Source organism: Perca fluviatilis, chromosome 3 (assembly GCF_010015445.1).
Source record: "Perca fluviatilis chromosome 3, GENO_Pfluv_1.0, whole genome shotgun sequence".
NCBI classification, from domain to species: domain Eukaryota; kingdom Metazoa; phylum Chordata; class Actinopteri; order Perciformes; family Percidae; genus Perca; species Perca fluviatilis.
The window spans coordinates 8,667,074-8,688,842 of NC_053114.1; the positions used below are offsets into that span (position 1 = coordinate 8,667,074).

The 21,769-nt window shown below is 40.2% G+C and overlaps 1 protein-coding gene across 2 annotated transcripts in view; it reads right to left on the bottom strand.

The window, feature by feature from the left end:
* Window positions 1-21,769, bottom strand: part of il16 (interleukin 16) — a 67,015-nt gene that overhangs the window by 36,466 nt on the left and 8,780 nt on the right. The window contains exons 3-12 of one of the 2 annotated variants that reach the window (XM_039795362.1): window positions 20,715-20,982; window positions 17,329-17,468; window positions 15,695-15,812; window positions 10,409-10,552; window positions 9,549-9,654; window positions 8,402-8,550; window positions 7,231-7,341; window positions 5,302-5,416; window positions 3,878-3,951; window positions 2,100-2,340 (exon numbers count right to left, since the gene is read on the bottom strand). In XM_039795362.1, coding sequence (XP_039651296.1) covers window positions 2,100-2,340; window positions 3,878-3,951; window positions 5,302-5,416; window positions 7,231-7,341; window positions 8,402-8,550; window positions 9,549-9,654; window positions 10,409-10,552; window positions 15,695-15,812; window positions 17,329-17,468; window positions 20,715-20,982 — 1,466 coding nt within the window. Of the gene's footprint in view, window positions 1-2,099; window positions 2,344-3,877; window positions 3,952-5,301; window positions 5,417-7,230; window positions 7,342-8,401; window positions 8,551-9,548; window positions 9,655-10,408; window positions 10,553-15,694; window positions 15,813-17,328; window positions 17,469-20,714; window positions 20,983-21,769 lie in introns of both variants that reach the window. The other variant, XM_039795361.1, reaches the window with a different exon arrangement.

The following is a 21,769-nucleotide window of genomic DNA, read 5'->3' on the forward strand; positions in this document are numbered from 1 at the left end:
CTTATTTTGTCAACAGTAACCAAAACAAAAAACTGTAATAAACCTACTTAATATTCTATTCATGATCAGATGCAACTCAGAAAACCAAGCATGTCCATTGGAGAAACTGTAAGTGGATTCTTTTGGTATTTTAAATGATAAATTACCACAAATATTTAAATGATTCATCAGTAATAATAATAATAATAATAATAATAATAATAATAATAATAATACAGCTTGAACCCCTCCCCTCTAGCAGGAGAGTGCGGTCCACCAGGTGCAAAACCTCACGCCATAAAAACTCTCCCCTCTGCAGTCAGCATCATTAAAAAGGCCCCAGACCCCCCCCCTGACACTGATTAAGCCAGATCCCTCCCACTATATATATATATATATATATACGCTCTGCTATGCCCTGCAGTGCCCTGCTACACCACAAACTACTACAAACTACTATTTCCAGTCATAGTTCAATTATCTTTGTTGTGACTATAATAGCCACTGTTCATCATACCCCCAACCGGCACCGTCAGACACCGCCTACCAAGAGCCTGGGTCTGTCCGAGGTTTCTCCCTAAAAGGAAGTTTTCCACACCACTCAAGGTTTCTGCTTAAAAGGGAGTTTTTCCTCGCCACTGTTGCACTAAATGCTTGCTCTCGGGGTAATTACTGGAATTGTTGGGTCTTTGTAAATTATAGAGTGTGGTCTAGACCTATTCTATCTGTAAAGTGTCCTGACATAAATCTTGTTAGGGACTGTTTGTTATTTATTTAAGGGGCCACCGGAGGAGTTTTGGGACCTTTAGCCAAAAGAGACATGACCCTCCCCTCAAAAGTAAAAACAATTCTATGACCCTCCCCCAATAATTTATCAATATCTTCTGTACTGGTTTGCACTTTGCAAATATATACAGATTTTGATTGTTTTATACAGCCATGACATAAGTGACTAAACCTCTGCATTCTCATCTGACGCATCACACTCCTCTGTTATGGTGTGGTGGCCATTTCAGTAGATTTACTCACTAATGTTGTTGTCGAAACACAATAAGCATGGAAACTAAATGCACACTTCCTGCAATACTGCATTACTTCAAATACTAAGTTACTCCTCTAGTAAACTAGTATTCACATGAAATAAAACAATAAAATATTGAGAACATTCAGCAAAGCACTCTGGGTAACATTCAACACACAAACTGGTTGCTATGGACTCGTCACTAGGCTTCCTCCACTTCGCCGATTAAACAAAGTGGAATAAACGTAAGTCCAAATCTACACAAAACCCGCAATAAATTAGTAAGATGACATCAAATGTATATACATGGCATTTAGGAAACCTTTATTGCAACCTTGGCACGGTAAGATGTCCAGACTAGCAACAGTCATTTTCGTTTTTTACGTCCTACTGCTCCTATCGTCAGCCAGGAAATATTTTTTTTACTAAAGTCATCAGAAATCAGATGTATTACCTACCACCATTTAGTTGTTTTGTGTTATTTAAAATATTTATAAAATATCTGGTCATGCCAGATGTAATTATTCCACTCATTTTTTAAACAATGCAATTATCCGTTACAGCCACCAGGGGGGAAGCTCCCCCTGCCCCCAGCAAACTCATGGGTCAGCGAAGGAGGGCCGAGACGAAGGAGGGCCGAGACTAAGAGCTACATGGAAAAATATGCAAGCCACTTTGAAATTTTGCTGTTTCATGAATACAAAAGTTGGGTGACCCTCTGGACTGAAAAATTTTGGATGACCCTCCCCTCAACAAAGAATAAAAAGACATGACCCTCTCCTATTTTCCTCCAGTGGTCCATTCCATAAATACCGAACGGTCCCTTGTGATTTGATACTATAAATAAAATTGAATTGAATTGAATATATCCTAAACATGTTGGACATCCTGCAATAAACCATTCAGCCTCTTTTTTCTTAATATTAAACAGCTATTTTGTATTTGTTTCTGTATTTATTGTTTATTTTATATTAATGTTATATATGTTTGTTTATGTATGCACCAACCACCAAGGCAAATGCCTTGTTAAGTGTAACTTGCTTGGCAATAAACCTGATTCAGATTCTGATTCTGAACCCTACTTTCCACCGTGGCTGACCTTTCTGCAGGATGATCTCCATCATGATGCGGTCTCTGGGCTTAGCAGGCCCAGGATGGCCCGGGACACTCTGCGTGTTGTTAAGGTAGTTGTAGTCTCCCATGTCGGCGCTGACCCGGGCCATGCCCGTGGTGGAGCTGAGGGAGCGGGACCTGCACAGCTGAGCGGCCTGCACTGGGCCCCTCAGGGCACCCACACGCAGGCTGGTCCTCACCACCACCGTCAGCAGGCCCTTTCTGTTCTGCTGCACAGAGAAATTTCATATTTCAAATCAATGCTAAATGCATGCTATACTGTCCTTGCAATGAGTTGCTTCTTCAAAGGTCAACAGTTAGCTAACAGTGTAAAGTTCTCCAAAAAACACAAGGCGTAACTTTTCTTGGGGTTTGACTAAGAAACTTTCCTTTCCTTATTGTTTTATACTGTAAAACTCTAACAAAAAGCAAAAGACAAACAGAAATGAGATAAAACCAATACAGATACCCAAAGTATGGTGCAAACCCACAACTTATAGCAACAGAAAATGCTGAGTCATAACTAAAAGCCATGTTATCAATTTAGTGATTTGACATTAGAAAACTCCAATGAACAACAGATATACGAAGAACAATTCCTTTTAAAAATTTTAGTAATATATAAAGTACATAAGGACAAATAGTGTCCAAGGCAACAATGTAGGAAGAAAAAATGCAGCAGGAGAAAACAGCACTGGCACTCTGCTCTGCAGCACAATCAATTGACTTCTGATGGAAATTTACAACTGAAAGTGAAACTTAAACTAAAGCTGCTGCTGCTGGTTAGCAACAAGGGGGCACTGCTGCACACACAATTATGTTAAAAAGCCAAACTCTTTCTTAATTTACTTCAGAGAGGTCCGAACACCTGCAGAAAAAGGTTGGCTGGCTGCTTGTTTTTGTTGTAAATGGGGTTGATCCTTTGTTGAAGATGTGATGCACAAATGAGCTTTGGGCCCTTATTAACACCCCCACCCAAAACTAAATACGATGTTGAGGATGTAATCTGTAAGAACTGAATTTGAATTGAATACTATTATATATTTATTTATTATTAATTATATACTTTTGTGTGTGTCTATCTAAAAAAACTAAGTAATTTTAGTATTCCCGCTGCTCCTAGGGAAATGTTGGGTCTCTGTAAATTATACAGTTTAGTCTAGACTTTCTCTATATAAAAAGTGTCTTGAGATAACTTCTGTTATGACTTGACATTTTATGGCTCTTTATTTTGATAATAAAAAACCCTGCACTGAGAGGAATACTGTTAGTAGGATCATAGTCTATATCAACTACGTTTCATTTCCAGGATTGCTCTGTTGCCACCGGAAAGTCCGCCAGATTTCCCTCATTTAGGCCGGATGTCCGTTACCTTCCGCTTTCTTTGTGTTGGTGTTCTAAATTCTGTGGATTTATGAGGACTGTGATTAACTGCTCAGATCTCTGCAGGGTAAATCCAGACAGCTAGCTAGACTATCTGTACAATCTGAGTTTTCTGTTGCACGACTAAAACAACTTTTGAACGTACATGTTCCACCAAAACAAGTTCCTTCCCGAGGCTATTTTGCAGAGGCACCGTGGCTCCGTCCGGCGCCAAGCACCGCCCAAGACGATTGTGATTGGTTTAAAGAAATGCCAATCAACCAGAACACGTTTTTTTCCCATTCCAGAATGCTGTGTGGACTAGCCAGACCTTCCTCTGCAGTGCTGTGGAGGAAGGTCTGGCAATGCGAGACTAGTAGGATTATAATGTAGTTGCCATACTTTGAACTTGTGCAGGGCTTCATCATGAGTCAGACCATGTAGTGACTCTCCATTCAGCTCCAGGATCTCATCCCCTATGCAGACACAGAAACAGAAGATCTGAGAGCATTAAAGGCTGCATCTATACTCTGTGACATATCAGCTGACACACAGTGATAATAGGGAAAATAGTGTCCATTAACACTGCATTCAAATATGCGACGATTTTAGAATGCTTGACTTTAAAGTTAATATATGTAACTTTTAAATGTTTTCATCTGATGATAATAAATGACCTGACACCAAGTGGTAAACAGTTGTACAACATTCTGTAAGAACTGCTAGGTGAGTGGTTAGAGCATTGGTCTGGGAGTCTGGAGTTTGATTCCCCAGTGAGGTGATCTTGTTTTTTTAATTTTGGATTGGATAATTTGCATGCCATTGCGCAAGTCAAGGCCCGCGAACGTGAAATTATTTTTGCAGGGTGGTAGGGGAAGACTCATGAATATTCATTAGGGGACTCATCCCTGAATGGCTAGTACTCGTTGCCTGCTCTGGTTGGGTTGGTTAGGTTTAGGTAGGAGGAGTGGGATTGGTTATGGTTAGGGTAAGAATGTCAGGGCGAGCCAATCAGTGATGAGTTCCCTAATGAATATTCATGAATCTTCCCCTACCACCCAGTAAAAAAAATATTGCAGCCCACGCAAGTGTATGTATTAGCGTCTCTCTGTGTGCGAAATATTGGACACTGCAACGATAATATTCCAAAAAGGTAATACATGAGTAGTATGGATAACTGTGTGTAACTATATGCCAAGGCACTGTAAATGCACAGGGGTGCAAATAGCATACATTGACATTTGTACCAGACGGGGTATTAATAGAACTCATTGCTGTGTGCACCGGCGGTGTACGAATAGCTTTCATTTCTAATTGCACCAGGGTACGAATAGCACTTCTAATTGCACCAGGGTACGAATAGCATACACTGCTAATTGTGCCAGGGGTGCAAATAGCCTCACCCGTTATTATTACGTTGGTTGCTACAACAATCTCTTAAGGCTTTGGCTCATGACACAGTGACAGTGATACCCGGTTTAGCTCACGATACATCCAAAGTAGGCTAAGTTACCGTGTGCAACACTTATTAACGTATTCTAACGTATTCTCTTATTGTAAATTAATGATTTTCAGTCTGAGCAAAATATTCATCGCAACTATTTGACCTCCCGGTAACGCTAACTCAGTAATATACAGTAGGCAATAAAGCACCGTAAAGAAAAGACCTTTACGACAGCAGGTGTGGTGAAAACACTTTTGTCCAAAGCGGCCGCTACAATCAACACAAACTGAAAGTTACATATAGCCACTTTATAGTGATCGGGACATCCCTGACTCAAACACTGTGTGTGTATGAACTTCATGTGCAGCATGTTGTCCCTCACCCTCCTGCAGCCGTCCATCAGCAGCCGCTGCCCCTCCAGGGAAGATGGTCTTCACATAGATCCCCATTGGTCCATACATGCTGTCCCTCCCGCCCACTATACTGAAGCCCAGACCCTGGGAACAGCAGCACAATTATTATTAATAGCATTATCACTGATTAACATCGACAACAATACAATCACAACCTTTTTTGTGATTAACATTTTTTTGTAACAACATAAAAAACATACAATTTGCAACATGAAACCCCCCCCGCCCCCCTTATTCATCATCACTCCCCACCCAGACATAAATCAAAAAAAGATGACACTAACTACAATATTCATGACCATTCAACAAAATAGTAATATAATAGACAATAAACCAAATTAACATATGTAAATATCAACACCATAAGCCCATCATACACATCTCTCCCCAGCACAAAGCTTCCCTCCAGAAAGTTCAGATACTTTTGCCATTTTCTAGTATAGACATCCTACCTGGCATATAATTTACCTAGTCATCTCACAAGCCCACTCCTGGATTAACAGCACCCCTTCATCCTCTTAAAAGAATCTGTCTTGCTATCATTAAACTAGTCTGGACCCAGCTTCTTATGTGCTTATCCATCCCGCTTAGAATTGACCCATCTCCCAGAACAAATAATCTCGGTCTGAATGGAACCTGGATCCCTGCAATCCGACATAGGTTATCATGTATCCCGGTCCAACATTCCTGGATCTTATCTATCATAATCATAATTAAAGGAACAGTTTTACACTTTGGCTAACACTGGTATGTACATAATTGGTACAGCGAGGAGAAGTAAATCAAGACTAGCAATAGTTTAGTGTCAAAGTTCATTCTTGACCTGGGAAAGAGTAGTTAATGTAAAGAGCAGAAGCTGATGGAGTTTGCTTACACACAGTGTAAAGATATTGAAGTTGTTCCGGCTGACACTGAGCAAACTCCATTTGCTGATGAAGAACTTGAAATGCAGTTGAAAGCTCTGGAAAAAGCTAACAAGTGGACCAATGTGTGTCAAGATCATTCTTTGAACTAGAATGTTATGCATTATGAGCAGCTACTATATAAACTAATAAACTAAAATAAAAAACTAGAGGCACTAATTACACCCCATACATTTTTATCATAATATCAACAAAAGTGTATTGTTGAATAGTTGTCGAGCTGTGGGTGAGAGGATCACTGTGATTGGCCGTTCAACTTAAGAAAATTCTGGTGGACTGCCATGGGACCTTAATTTGGAAAAAATATGAATGGTGGTAAATGGGGAAAGACAAATTATTTTTTGATCCCTTTTAAATTAAGCCCTGGATTACACATATGATGTTCGTCAGTTTCAAAGATAATTTTGCAAGTCAAGAAGGTCTCGTTTTATCGTTAAACTGTTGAAGTATAAGACTGTGAAAATACGTCATTAGAAAGACTACACACTTCAAAGTCGCACGGATGACGTCTCGCTGAAGCTACGATGTCTGTGTGTATCGTACCGGAATGTAACGTTACTCACACTAGCTAACTAGCCGGCCAGCTGACCACTAAATTAGTCAAATTTAACAAAAATGTATGTTTCTTTCACACACTCTTGTCACGGCATAGAAAAGCACATTGCAGTTGAGTGACAACTTTGTTTGGCTCATTTTCTGTAACCAGTGTAGCATGAAAATACATGTCAACGTCAAAGGACGTGCCTCGTGCGCCGCTGTATTCTGCCTCTGATTAGCTTACCCTGACCAATCCCCACTCCTCACGCCTAAACCTAATTACGTCGACACGTAGCTGATTCAGTCAAACGCTGTCTTGTTGACTGTATATCTGGTTTCCCTTTTCTGATTGACGAATACATTACTGCCGCCTGCTGGTATGAAGAGTTATTTCCTCTAAAAAAAGCGACAGTTTTGGTGGTGGTGTGTGGTTCCTACCTTGCCGTGACCCTTCATCAGCACAACATTACAGATGATGAAGGCTTGCACGTTGTTGCAGGAGTGTAGCAGCTGGGCAGAGCTGAGAGAGCGGGAGGGACGGGGAACAGGCTGGGGAGGAGCAACATGTGACACACATTCATTATTAATTATATCATGATTGAATTATTTATGACCAGTCAGTAATAACATCTTGACCTTTGTTTTACCTAAACTAACAGTAAGAACCACAGATCGAACTTAATGATTTAGAGAACTGCCAGGCTGCCGACTGTTCTCTGTAATAGATCAGACTGACTCCTGTGAGTTTCCTGCTCCAATTATGGCCGGATTCATCTGCTGGGGGGCCCCAAAGCAAAACATATGCTGCTGGGCCCCTATTAACCCCCTGATGTCTGAGAGCATTTTTTTAGACAGATGATTTTGGCTGCACTAATTGCAACAATGTTGTCAACCTGAACAAATGTAAGCAGTATAGTGCCATGACTTTTTTTGTATTCAGCACAAAATCAGCTACAATAATATCTAAGTAGTATGTATTTCATGATTGTACTTTTTTTTTTTTTTATAATGGAGACTGTGGTTCAGTACCATGTTTGACCACTTAATCCTTTCAAATACGTTACTTTCACTGTTTACCACAAGTTAGTTAACTGTCCCCAGTCAGTTACTGGCCCCAGATTGGCTGCGGTCATTTGATTAAATACCAAGTCATTTAAGAACATTCAATAATTAAGCAAAATAAAGCAGGGCCCACTTCAATGACCTGATCGTGTAATTGATTGTGCTTAAGTGGTGGCACATTAAACCTAAGCAGTTGCTCACTTTGGCAAGTTGGTAGTCCTATGAAGAATCAACTTTACTGAAGTCAAGTCTGTTGAACTTTTCAGACTACATCAAATATCCCAGTTGGGTCACTAGGGGTGTCTGGTGGAGACCTGATGTTACACTACTGACTTCCAGCAGAGAATAAATCAGCTCCAACACTCAAATGGACCTACAGATAAAACTGGTGTCAGTGTATGTATTGGTTTATTGAATTTGCCTTCATTTCAGCCTCCATTTTTCTTAGGAGGAACACAATGAATTACTTCAATGATTAATGAATGAACTGTGGCACCAGGTGTGATCTTTAATGTATTCTGTTTGTGATATCAGAAAAATCAAGTACTTGTGTAGCGGTGTGAGGAAACTCCAGCTGCTGGGACAAAGACTTCCTGTTTCCATAGAAACCACCATTCCCTTGAGGATGACTGCTATACAGCTCTGGGGTCTTCATGATGATGCTGTCCAGATCCCCGATCCAGTAAGGATGGACACCTGCTGATACACACATTGTCATCACAATGAGCCGTTCTACCATTATATGGTAGAAGACAGACCCAGAGCCAGCATTCAGACCATCAGGTGGAAGCAAAACCCATAAAATACAGTTTAATAAACTGATTCTATATCTGATCATGCACAGAGGGACCAGCAAAATAGAAAAAAAATTTGTGTGTTGGCATACATTTCTGTATTATTATGCTCAAAGGAGTTTTCCTTTCATTTGTAATATTATTATATTTAATTTCTGATAAAAAAAACACATGCAGGCTCCCCCATCAATTGGATTAGTGGTCAGCAAATTCATGACCAAAAGATTATTTGTTATTATTATATATATTATTATATATATTATATTTTAAACGATTCTAAGTTGGAACCAGTTCTCAATGCCCAATCCTAGCTGTGACCTACTGTGTACCGAATGCTTTTCTCTATGCTGTGATGAAAACTAATTCTACTGACTGCGGGCCATTGTGTGGCCAATCAAAGTGAAGCGATTTATTGGCTTGGATAACAATGTACAGGAGTTATTTTCCTGATCACTGTGAGTATCTCTCTCAGTCAAGCTAGCTGCCATTCTTCGCATCATTATAAATATACACTACCATTGACAATCTGTTCAGTTCAATCTCACACCATTGAAACTGTAAGCGCAGCGTTTCTCACAATTAGGACCTCATTTCCCATAAGCGGTGTGGCTTCCCGCTGCTAAAAGGATATTACCCCTGGCCTCACACCTCCCTGAAGACAATAAACACATTACAACCAATATTCCCATCCCTGCTTCTCTCCTTCTACCATCTGTCATTACTATACACTCTAAAAGCTATCCCGTCGGAGCAGAACCGACACTAGCCTGCTCCTGTCTGTGCAGCTTTCTACACACATCTGACCCACTGGCATGCAAGGTGAAAGGCAGCAGACTTAATAGATGTAGATGATAGATGATTGGTAATTTTACTATTAAGTGAAACCTGTATGATACACACTGGTTGAATTGGAGCGCGTTCTATTGCTGCCCATCTGTCCTGGTGGGCTCTGCTCAATCTTCTCCGTGTCCCAGCAACTCTCCTCATTTACCTCTGGGATGGGTAACTACACACACACACCACACACACACACACACACACACACACACACACACACACCCTTTGACTTTACTTATGTCAAAGGGACACAGAAAGACAGTTTTTTTCTTCCCCAGTGTGAGATTGCATTTCGTCACCTTCCTAAAATAATTGCCTAAGTAATTTTTTCAGGTTTTTCAGAAAACACAAAAAATAAAACATGCTTTACATGGGCAGTTATACACATGACCTGTTCAACTGAGGATGTAGGCAATTTTACCAAAGGTGGCCAGCACCATGAGGAGATGATTTAGGCAAAGAAATCATTTTTGTTAAAAGTCATTTTTTTCAGGTTTTTCGGAAAACACAAAAAATAAAACCGCCTAAGTCACATGCTTGACATACGCAATTTTACTAAAGGTGTAGAATCACATGACCTGTTCAACTGAGGATGTAGGCAATTTTACCAGAGGTGGCCTGCACCATGAGGAGATGATTTAGGCAACAAAATCATTTTTGTTAAAAAATGACTTAGGCAATTATTTTAGGAAGGTGACGATTTCTTTTTTTAACCATGACCATGGGTGTAGTGCTGCCTGAGCCATTTCTTTTCCACATGAGGAAATAAAATATTCTCAGTTTGCATAATCCCATTGAAATTCATATTTCTTTAAGAGCGTCAATCATTACAATCATTACAAAAGCATATGTCACCCCTGATGATGACATCATTATAAATTGAATAGTGGATCAGAATACACTTTGGTGAAAGATTAGTTTACCTTGAGGTGGTTGATGTTGGCTAAAAGTTTTTCATCTGTGTATCCAGGCAATGACAGAGAGTCAGCTGGGGAAATAACGGCCGGGTGCTGTGGGTTTGTAGTCAGATTGACTGAATGGAGAGTGTCTTCACATGTGGAAATGTCCTAAAAAACACAAAACACCAGTGAATAGAAACATTTCAAATGTTGCCCAATGCAAGGCTAGCCAATGGCGGAATGTACCTTTAAAGTCCCCTTCAACCATTTATCAGTTCACATGGTCCTATGTGTACTAATTCTAATGTACCAAGCAAAACATCACATGAATCATTACTGTCTGTGGTTATAAACCCTGCATACAGGATCAGGACAAGTGTCTCAGTACTATAATATCATCGCTGTCAGGCAGAAACCTTGTATCTCCATATTTCGTCATTTTCACTGCTGTCTGATGGGATGCACTACCAACAATGTAAATAACTCAGAACTAAATTTATATAAGCTGCCGACACGAAAATTTTTGGTACCGATTGTTTTAACATCTGGTGGGCGGGGCTTTCATAGCTCACCAGTGTGGTTCCCAAAGTAAAAATCCCATTTCTTCATAAGGATTTTAATTATCAGCCATAATAATATAATAAACCAGAGATCTTCAACAGAGGGTCCGGGGCCCCTAGGGGGTCCTCAGAGTTACTGCAGGGGGGCCGCCAAATTATTGTTAATTTTTCTATCTATAACAGGAGACAGGTGCGTCGGAGGGGGATTAGTAAATCAAAAGTTGCAAAGAAACTCCCGCCACTGCCTTACTTGTTTCTTTGCAACAGAGATCTTTAACTAAATTTAAATGTCTTAACATGAATCCAACAAGTTATTAGCATATAAAAAAAAATTGATGATAGGCTTACTGGCGAGGTAAGGATTCACTGTCCAACATAAAAACATGATTTATGAAATCATACCAACAATTATTTGAATAGCTTAGTATTCTATGCACTTTTATACACTAAAAAGGTATGTCTAAAGTTTTTAGGCTGCCTGCAGGTTTTTGTAGGCTGAGTTTAATATGCAACTTAATTTTATACAATATGTAGTAGGGGGTCCCTGGTCTGTCTCTCTCGCAGTTAAGGGGTCCTTGGCTTAAAGAACATTGAAGACCCCTGGTCTAAATCATCCGAGGTAGACTGACCACAAGCTACGAGGTTGTGAAACAAACGTTTCTGCTCCTGTAGAAGCTAGAAGTCCGTATGAAATCAACCTGTTTTTTAAGAAAAACACGTTTTATTCGCGATCTTATGGAGAAGTATTACACTACCCACAATCCTAAGCGTAACAGCGACGTCTCTGATTGGTCCAAGTTGCTGTTACCATGGAAATGTTAACCAAATTCGCTAACGGCTAGAACGAGCTTCTACCATTGAAGTGTTGCCATATTTTCAGTGGCAATATTGTATCGATACACAGACGTCAAGTATCAATCGATTATTATATATGTGTTGGTCAGTCCGTCTGCTTGACAGTTTAGCAGCAATACAATTGAAGTGAGATGAACAAACAGAAAAATTTGTCTTTTTAGATTAAACAGATGTTGAAAAAATGGGAAAATGTAAAGTTAGAAAAAAGGTAATAAATTGAAATACATCGCAGAATATTGCAATATGTTTAAAATCGCAATAATGTCGTATTGTGAAATAAGTATTGTGATGATATTGTATCGTGAGGCCTCTGGTGATTCCCACCCCTAATAGTTTCTTTACTTTCTTGCCTTTTTGCAGTTTACGAAATGTTTTTGTGATGGGGTTGTGACGGGGTTGTGATCTGGAGACTGGCTAGGCCACTCCAGGACCTTGAAATGCTTCTTACGAAGCCACTCCTTCGTTGCCCGGGCGGTGTGTTTGGGATCATTGTCATGCTGAAAGACCCAGCCACGTTTCATCTTCAATGCCCTTGCTGATGGAAGGAGGTTTTCACTCAAAATCTCACGATACATGGCCCCATTCATTCTTTCCTTTACACAGATCAGTCGTCCTGGTCCCTTTGCAGAAAAACAGCCCCATGTTTCCACCCCCATGCTTCACAGTAGGTATGGTGTTCTTTGGATGCAACTCAGCATTCTTTCTCCTCCAAACACGATGAGTTGAGTTTTTACCAAAAAGTTCTATTTTGGTTTCATCTGACCATATGACATTCTCCCAATCCTCTTCTGGATCATCCAAATGCTCTCTAGCAAACTTCAGACGGGCCTGGACATGTACTGGCTTAAGCAGGGGGACACGTCTGGCACTGCAGGATTTGAGTCTCTGGCGGCGTAGTGTGTTACTGATGGTAGCCTTTGTTACTTTGGTCCCAGCTCTCTGCAGGTCATTCACTAGGTCCCCTAGGAGACAGGTATCTTTTATACTGATAACAAGTTCAAACAGGTGTCATTAATACAGGTAGCGAGTGGAGGACAGAGGAGCCTCTTAAAGAAGAAGTTACAGGTCTGTGAGAGCCAGAAATCTTGCTTGTTTGTAGGTGACCAAATACTTATTTTACCGAGGAATTTACCAATTAATTCATTAAAAATCCTACAATGTGATTTTCTGGATTTTTTTTTCTCATTTTGTCTCTCATAGTTGAAGTGTACCTATGATGAAAATTACAGGCCTCTCTCATCTTTTTAAGTGGGAGAACTTGCACAATTGGTGGCTGACTAAATACTTTTTTGCCCCACTGTAACTAGTAGCTTACTGTACGGTAGCCAACTTTGTCTAGATGTTGCTTTATAACTGACAATTTTAAGTCAATTCTAATTCTCTAATCCTCTGTAGAATTTTAAATTAGTCTTTGGAACCACGTGTAGGGGGCGTTTTATTGCTGAAGGGAGCCATTATGGGAGAAAAAAATCAAACAGAGACAGTATTGAAAACAATCAGCTGAGCCCAGTCGTCACATATTAGACATTCTTTCCTCCTGCTCCTTTTCTCCATTTCTCCTTCATTCTGCTGTTCAGGTTTCCACAGCCTCTAAAAAATGACTCAAATAGACTTGGCAGCCAGACAAGGCGTTATGCTAACCAGCAGGAAAGCTCCCACAGCGGCAAAAATACTAAAACCTGGAAGAAATAAAACTTTTATACTGCCTCTATGGCTGCTCAGGAGCAATGAAACACACCCTATTGGCTTCGGTTCTAACACCTCTGCTCCAAAATGACACACCCATTCATGAGTATACACTGCTCATTCTGGTGTATGCAGGTCCTTGTGTAACGGTAACACACTCACTATATATAATTTAAGTTATTACTTAACTAAATTAGTTTTCTCACATTTTTTAGATTTTACAGAGGACCAGATTACAAATTACATAACATTTCCTTGACTTTCAATGACTAGCTGGAGAGATTCCCTAACTGTGCTCTTCCTGCTTTGTCATTATGTCACAATGTATCAAATTCCTTGACTGTGCCTGTCTGGAATAGACCTTGTCTAGACTCAGTGTTTTCCAGAAATTCCACTGTCACCGTGAAGCCTACAAATCATATAAATGTTACTGAATTATCTTCTTCTCACATTACTCTTTTTGTTGACCAAATTCTTTAAATTCCTCTGTGTGTGTTTCTGACTGAACTCTATAGAGTCTTGTGTCTGCAAGTGTGGGAAGATTGCAGCACGAGAAACATGCCATGCCCACACAGAAATAATTGGTTGTCAGTCACTTTCAACCCATCCACAGTGCCGGGATGATCTGTCTATCCATGTGGAGCATGGATCTGATCATTTAGAATTGTATTTTGATATGTGTATCTATATATTCAAATTCAATTTAAATTCCAATGAGCTCATCACATGAACAAGTAGACTGTTTACATATTTGTGCTCATCATATGTACATTTTATGTACTGGTGTTATTGTTGAATACATTGTGAATAAATATTTCTAAAATTGTATGATATTTTTGTTGAGTTATTATTACACAATACTTTTTCTGACCTTTTTGAATCTTATCCTTGACAAATAACCCATATTACAAAAAATACTAAAACTAACACTAAAACTAATAAAAACTATGCATAAAAAAAAAAAACTAAACTAAACAACCCGCTTTAAAAACTGATTAGAACTCAAATGAATTTGAAAACCAAAAGTCAAGGGTGCCCAGATAGCTCAGTTGGTAGAGCAGGTGTTCATGTGTAGAGGGTTTACTCCTTGACACAGCGGGTCAGGGTTCAACTCTGACCTGCGATCTTTGCGGCATGTCATTCCCCTGCTCTCTCCCCTTTCATGTCTTCATCTGTCCTATCAAAAGTAAAGGTCAAAACAAAATAAAAATGGCAACTTTTGAAGAAGATTTGGATGGTGCAACAAGGCAGGCTGCTTGGTTCTTTTGGGCAATGATTGTAAAGATTAACAAAGAATATAAGTTAACATTTAATATTATAATATTAATATATTTGGAGTTTCATTTAATATTGCATGTGGCGTTTTCTTTTGCGGGGTGCAAATGTTCCACCAAAACAAGTTCCTTCTCGAGACTATTTTGCAGAGGCACCACCCAACGTCACTGTGTCCGGACATTAGCACCACCCAAGACTATTGTGATTGGTTGAAATGCAAACAACCCAGAGTTTTTTTTTTCTCCTCTCCCACAATGTATTTGTGGTGTAGCCAGCCCTTACTCCACTTTACTTTTGATACTTACTTTTGAATAAGTAAAGTAATATTATTTATTTTTTTAAAGTTATAAGTAAAGAGTCGTCTCGCATTGCCAGAACTTCCTCCACAGTGCTGCAAAGGAGGGTCTGGCTAGTCCACACAGCATTCCAAGACGGGAGAAAAACGTGCTCTGGTTTATTGGCATTTCTTTAAACCAATCACAATCGTCTTTGGTGGCGCTAAGCGCCGGACGGAACCACGTTGCCGCTGCAAAATAGCCTCGGGAAGGAAGTTGTTTTGGTGGAATGTGTACATTCAAAGGTTGTTTTAGTCGTGCAACAGAAAACTCAGGTGGGAGAGATAGTCTAGCTAGCTGTCTGGATTTACCCTGCAGAGATCTGAGGAGCAGTTAACCATAGTCCTCATAAATCCAATGGAGTTTAGAATGCCAACACAAAGAAAGCAGAAGGTGATGAACAGCTGGCCGAAATGAGGGACAACCGGCAGAATTACCGGGGGCACCTGAACAATCCCAGAAGTGGAACGTCCTGGATATAAACTATGTAAAGAGTAATTGCACTTCCTGAGTAACTTGCCAAACACTGGGTTAAAGTAGGATTTTCATTAGGAACACATGTCACACTAGAGTCCATTTAATGTGTCGGCAGCTCTTACCTCACTGAAGGCCTTAATGTGAATGCTCCTCATCCCCTCCCCTGCAATCCAAGTGCTGCCATTTACAAATTGTCCGTTAAAGGGTGCCAGCTTGTCTGGGCTCGGGAAGCTGCAGCCTCTGAAGAGAAACACAGAGACAGCTGAAAATCAAGTCTTCAAGCACAAACCTTAATGCATGACATCATATTATTAGTTAGGCTGCTATGGGATTTAGAAGTCCCTCTTCATGCCATAGCTATCTAAAAGTCAACTATATTTTGTATTTCACATTTAATGTTGGAGGAACATGAAAGGTCCTTTCACTGAGATATTAAATTAAAGGTACCCTGTGAAGTTTTTCACCACTAGTAATGCTATGGAGCAATGCTTTTACAAGTGGGTGTGTTTACAACGCTTCTTGTTTTTCCACCAATCAAGAGTTGGTGGCGGTAATGTGCAAAGAAACACATTAAATGCAAGAATGCAAGTTAGTAAAGATACTTTTAAATAATGCGCAAAATGAAATATTTCTGCTTTAAAAGAGCTTTATGAGAAAGGAAATGCACTGAAAACAATTCTTAGACCTCACTGATACACAAATTGTGTTTTGATGGAAAACCCTAAAAGTAGGAATTTTTAAAGGAGAATTCCGGTCGATTTCAACACGTAGCTCTGTTGTTTGTAAATTTGGAGTGCTGTCAGTAGCGAGAAAAACGAAAACAATCGGTGTTGCCTACACCGTGTTATCCTCCTGCTAGCGTTAGCACCCAGGAGGCTGAAACAGGGTTTTAAACGTGCTTTTAGCCTCGTAACATGTTCGAAATGTCATTATAAGTGCCTACCCATGTGAAATGCTTCCTTCAGAGTGAACACAGTGAATCTGACTGCAGTAGATGTGAAAGAAATGCATGAAAGTTGTGCTAATTAAGTGCTAATTCTGTGTTTAGTTGGTAGTGGTAGATACTAGCTTAATAAACACGTGATTGTTCTGTAAAGTACAAAGTAGAGGCAATATAATATGTGAGTCAAGCAGGCAAGACGCTCCGCTTCTGAGACGCTCCGCTTCTGAGACGCTCCCGGTGTGGTATGGCGCATGGCGGAGGACGGAAGAAAACCGGAACATGGCACAGATGTGCTCAGTGGAAAATGGGAGTAATACAAGTTCTTGTTATCTCCATTCTGCCCACATTGTGAACAGATCAACAACTCCTCCAAACCATACTCCTTTAAACCATGCGACTATATCAGTCGTTTAATCCTACCCTCTAATATGACCCATAGGAGCGTTTCATAAATTAGTGCCCCCAAATGTGGCAGATCACACAACCCACAGAAGCAGTTTCTGTCCTCATATCTAAAAATAACGGTTGCAGTTTGGTTAGGTCTAATCCTTTTAAACCTAATCCTTTTAGATGAGGTCTGGCCATTCGGATTGCAGACTATGTGCATTTTCAACTGCAATACCTGGGTTAAACATGTCAAACACCAGCATTTCTTCATCTATATAGTATGAGTCAATGCTTTTAGTGATGCTTTTCTTTATACCACACTTTCTCATTTAGCCTGATAAGTGCAGCTTCACCATTTTTTTTTTCAACACATTCCTGAGAAATATAGAGAAAACATAGAGTTGTGATGTGTACTGTGTCTATTACCTGTTTAGGTTCCCTCCATTCCTCCCTGGCTCCACATTAGTGCCTTTGTCCTCTGTCTGGACGCTGTTATCAGCCATTTGTGGTCCATACAGCTCCTCAGCGGGCCCTGTGGCTACACACATCCTCCAGATACTACTCTCCTACAGCAACACACACACACACACACACACACACACACACACACACACACACACACACACACACACACACACACACACACACACACACACACACACACACACACACACACACAGTGAACAGGTATAAGGGAACCTCTATACTGGGAGGTAGAAAGCAAGCTTTATGAGCATATCAACCATCTGGCTGAGTGAGGTGACAGTCAAACATTACTGTTGTGTTCTTTTTCTTTAATAGTGAATGAAATGGGCCATAGTGTTTGGAGTTTCAGTTTAGGAGCCAAAGCCATGTATAAAGTAGTGTTCAGAGCTTTTACTTGAGTTAAAGTAGCAATATACATACTGCTATATAACAATTTTACATGTATCTGTGTAAACATCATATCTCGAATATGGTCAAAAACGGGATAAGCTTCATAACCGCAATATTCATGCCCATGTTAACACACATGATTCAAACAACATGCTAGCTTCGTCCATTTGTTTATTTAAAGATCGAGTCCTAAAAATGAACATTCTGATTAATAGTGGATAGGTTGTTGAAATAACGTATAATTAATGAGAAAATTACTACTGTGAACAGAGCAGCGAGCAGAACAGAGCTGCTGTATGCTGATGCCTTGCATGTCTCACAGAAAAAAATGTACGCACAGTGTGTACAGGATTATGGCTGCAGGGGCCACTGTACTGCTGGGTAGCTTAAAGGCAGGGTTGGTAATGTTGAAAAGCTAACAAGATTTAAAAGAAGCATCTCCTCGGGACTCCGTCTAACCTCTACCCCTGCCTTCAGGGCTCCGCCCACATACTCTCAGAGCAGAGCGGGGAAAGGACCGTGATTTCACTCATCAAAACGACGTTACTAAGTAACCGTGGCGGCGGCTGGCAGAGTTTTCTCCTCCAATCTTCAGTAGACTTGCACTAACTCTGACAGTGACGATGCGCTTTGAGCTCAGGCTCTCAATCTCAAAGTATGCACAGCGGGGGAAGGAGGCATTTCATTGGCTCTTTCCAGGCGGACCGCGAGGCAGCGATTGGTGAGCGTTTTTACAGGATTACAGCAGTTTCAGATCTTTTTCCACTTCTTTTTCAAAACCCAGAAGTTATTTATTGCTGTCGGGGTTAAAAGACCATTTCAAACAAAATACAAAAAAGTGTTTATTGGAAATAGTTACCAACCCTGCCTTGAGTACTAAAGTAAAAGTAGTTTATCCTACCACTGCATGTATGTTATAAAATTACTCTTAAGGGGACAGTATGTGACAGGATTATTAAATGATATAATACAGACAGAATGGTTGTGTTCTTTTAATGGCTACTTATTTCCTTTACGTCAATTTCCTTAAATATGGAGCAATTACCCAGGTGAACATGTTATCATGTGGAACAAAGAAATTCAATAACTGATGAAAAAAAAACGCTCTATTCATTGATAAACTTCAGTTGGACTGTAAAAGATTTAGTATCAACATAAAAGCCAAATGACATGGCTACTGTTGGACATGGTTTCTGTCTGCTAGGTAATTAAGAATGAGTGATGTTCAATGTGGCATGAATTATCCCCAGAGGGAAACACGGCTCCATTAAATGACTGAGCTCAGCGCGGGTCAGGGTTGTTCTGCGGCTGTAAAGTCTTCACTATGACTGGCATGCATTTTCTGTTGATAGTTACCAGCAGTGGAAGGAGTATTCACATCATTAAAGGTCCAATGTGTAGGAATTTCTCCCATCAACTCTCTCGCACCACACAGTTCAAAGTATGTATTTCAGCTACGGTAGCCTTCACGCTTCAAAATGACGGTCTCTTGCTCTTTTCATTATCCTTTTTCTTTTTCTGGGCGAAGAAGAAGACTCCTGTTCCTGAAATTTGGATTTTGAATACGTGTGGTCCTCAATGTTTCCTTCTAAAAACTTGCCAGAGCCAGGAAGCTACGATACCCATTAGTAGCATTAGCAGCACCTGTGAGTTTATCATGTGACAGCGAAAATGCGAAAGGCGGAGCAGTATGTCTTGTTTGTCCCTAACGTATTTCAAGATGGCGCATGAATATGGAGCGTCTACCCCAGTTCATGCAAATGCAAATATAAAATTTCAAGCCAAAAGGAATACTTGGAACTGATGTGAAGCTTGTGAATGGGCAACACATATTTTGATAATGAACAACTAAACACGGTAAACCCTGGACCTTTAACTTAGGTAAAAGTACTAATACCACACTGTAAAAATACTCTGTTACAAGTAAACGTCCTGCATTGAAAATGTTAATTAAGTAAAAGTATGTAAGTATCATCAGGAAAATGTACTCAAAGTATTAAAATGCCCCAATGCCAGTTTGTTTACATTCGATACATACCTAGGAACCTTTTGCACACACTGGTTTCTCGTAGGAGTGGGAACTACATCCGGTTCACGGAAGCGAAATTATCCCTAACCGTAACCCTAACCCTAACCCTAACCCTAAAAAGACTACTGTCAATGTTAGGGAGTAGGAGAGTAGTGTTTTCTTTCTTGCTGTTGTCAAGATTCATTTATTTGTCAATTAAAGTTTAGAAGTTCTAACAACTTTGTGACATGAATAAAATCTACATATCTGAGATGGGAAAATGTGTTTTATTAATTTTACCATTTTGAAAAGAATTTTACCATAAATGCCTGTTGTCGTTAATTTGCATCATACCTAAATTTATATCTATTCTATATGCTATAGACAAATTAACAATCTCAACTTACTTTAGCATCAGCTTGGAGCCAGAAACACACATAATACATTTTTTTATATAATTTTGAATAAATTCAGGCGTCACAGGGTTAATCAAATTGTATATCCGAATACAATACACATTTTCTTCAGGCTCAGTTTGTCACAATTCCAGTGTCCAGGGCCCATGTTGTTCAAAAAGTTTAATCTGGATACGAATGACCCAGATCTGAAAATCCCATGTTTTGCTATCCATGATCAGGTAATCCATGTTACTTGTGTGCCATTTTTTCAAAGAAAATTGGATTGAATCACCTTTATCCAGAAAAAAACTTTTCAAGATTACGAAATCCAGATTACCAGGGTTCTAAAGTAGCCAACATATCACAATGTCAGCTATTAGCTATATAAAGAACAACAGGTAGAATAGCCAGCATAGGGCCACCTTAAGTTATTTTAATTTGAAGAGACATTGTTAATAATCATGACAGTTAGAATAAAACAACCCACCCTGTGCCCCCCTTTTAGCCCCTTCCCTGCCCTGCAAGCGTACCTTGATGCTGAAGGACCTCCGTATGCTCCGTTTGTTCTCCCGGAGTGTGTTGGGATGATCCGCCTCAGTGCCTCCTCTTCTCTCCAAGGCTGAGTTCTGGGTTGTCCTCCAGTGTCCGTTCTCTGTATCTTTGTACCGGGTTTGATCCCCAGCGGGCCCGTCTGTCCTGCAGCCAGGGGCCCAGGTCCTGCACCCATCTGACACTTCCACAGCATGCCTCGCTTCTGGACAGTCATCATTAGTCTTAGAGTGACACAGGATCAGGGACCTGGACAGTCAGGGAAGAAGTCAGTTCCAGACATTAAATGACATAAATAGCAAGACTGGAGAATTGCAGCCATAAATTGAAGCAAGTACATGCATTCTGATACTGATACCAATATCGGAAAAGCCTCCAATACCGCCTAGAATACTGGTATTGGTATCGGCGAGTATGCGAGTCTATGCAATGATCCAATACCATATAATTTATCCGTTATGACTGACTGTCAAACTAGACAATGAGAGAAAGTTCTATGGCATTCATTCTCTGTCTATGTTTCACAAAGGGTTTAGTTTCGCTTTGCCAGACCTTCCTCCACAGCGCTGCGGAGGAGGGTCTGGCTAGTCCACACAGCATTCTAGCACGGGAGAAAAACGTGCTCTGGTTTATTGGTTTTTCTTTAAACCAATCACAATCGTCTTGTGCCAGACGGAGCAACTGTGCCACTGCAAAATAGCCTCTGGAAGGAACTTGTTTTGGTGGAACATGTGTACGTTCAAAAGTTGTTTTAGTCGTGCAACAGAAAACTCAGATTGGACAGATAGTCTAGCTAGCTGTCTGGATTTACCCTGTAGAGATCTGAGGAGCAGTTAACCCTAGTCCTCATTAATCCACCGGAGTTTAGAACGCCCAACACAAAGAAAGCGGAAGGTAACGGACATCTGGCCAAAAAGAGCAACATTCAGCGGAATTTCTGGCAACACCGGAGCAATCTTGGAAGTGGAACATTCATATACACTACAAAGGGTTTATATTTTTCTGGTATCGGATCTGTACTCAATATTGGCTGATA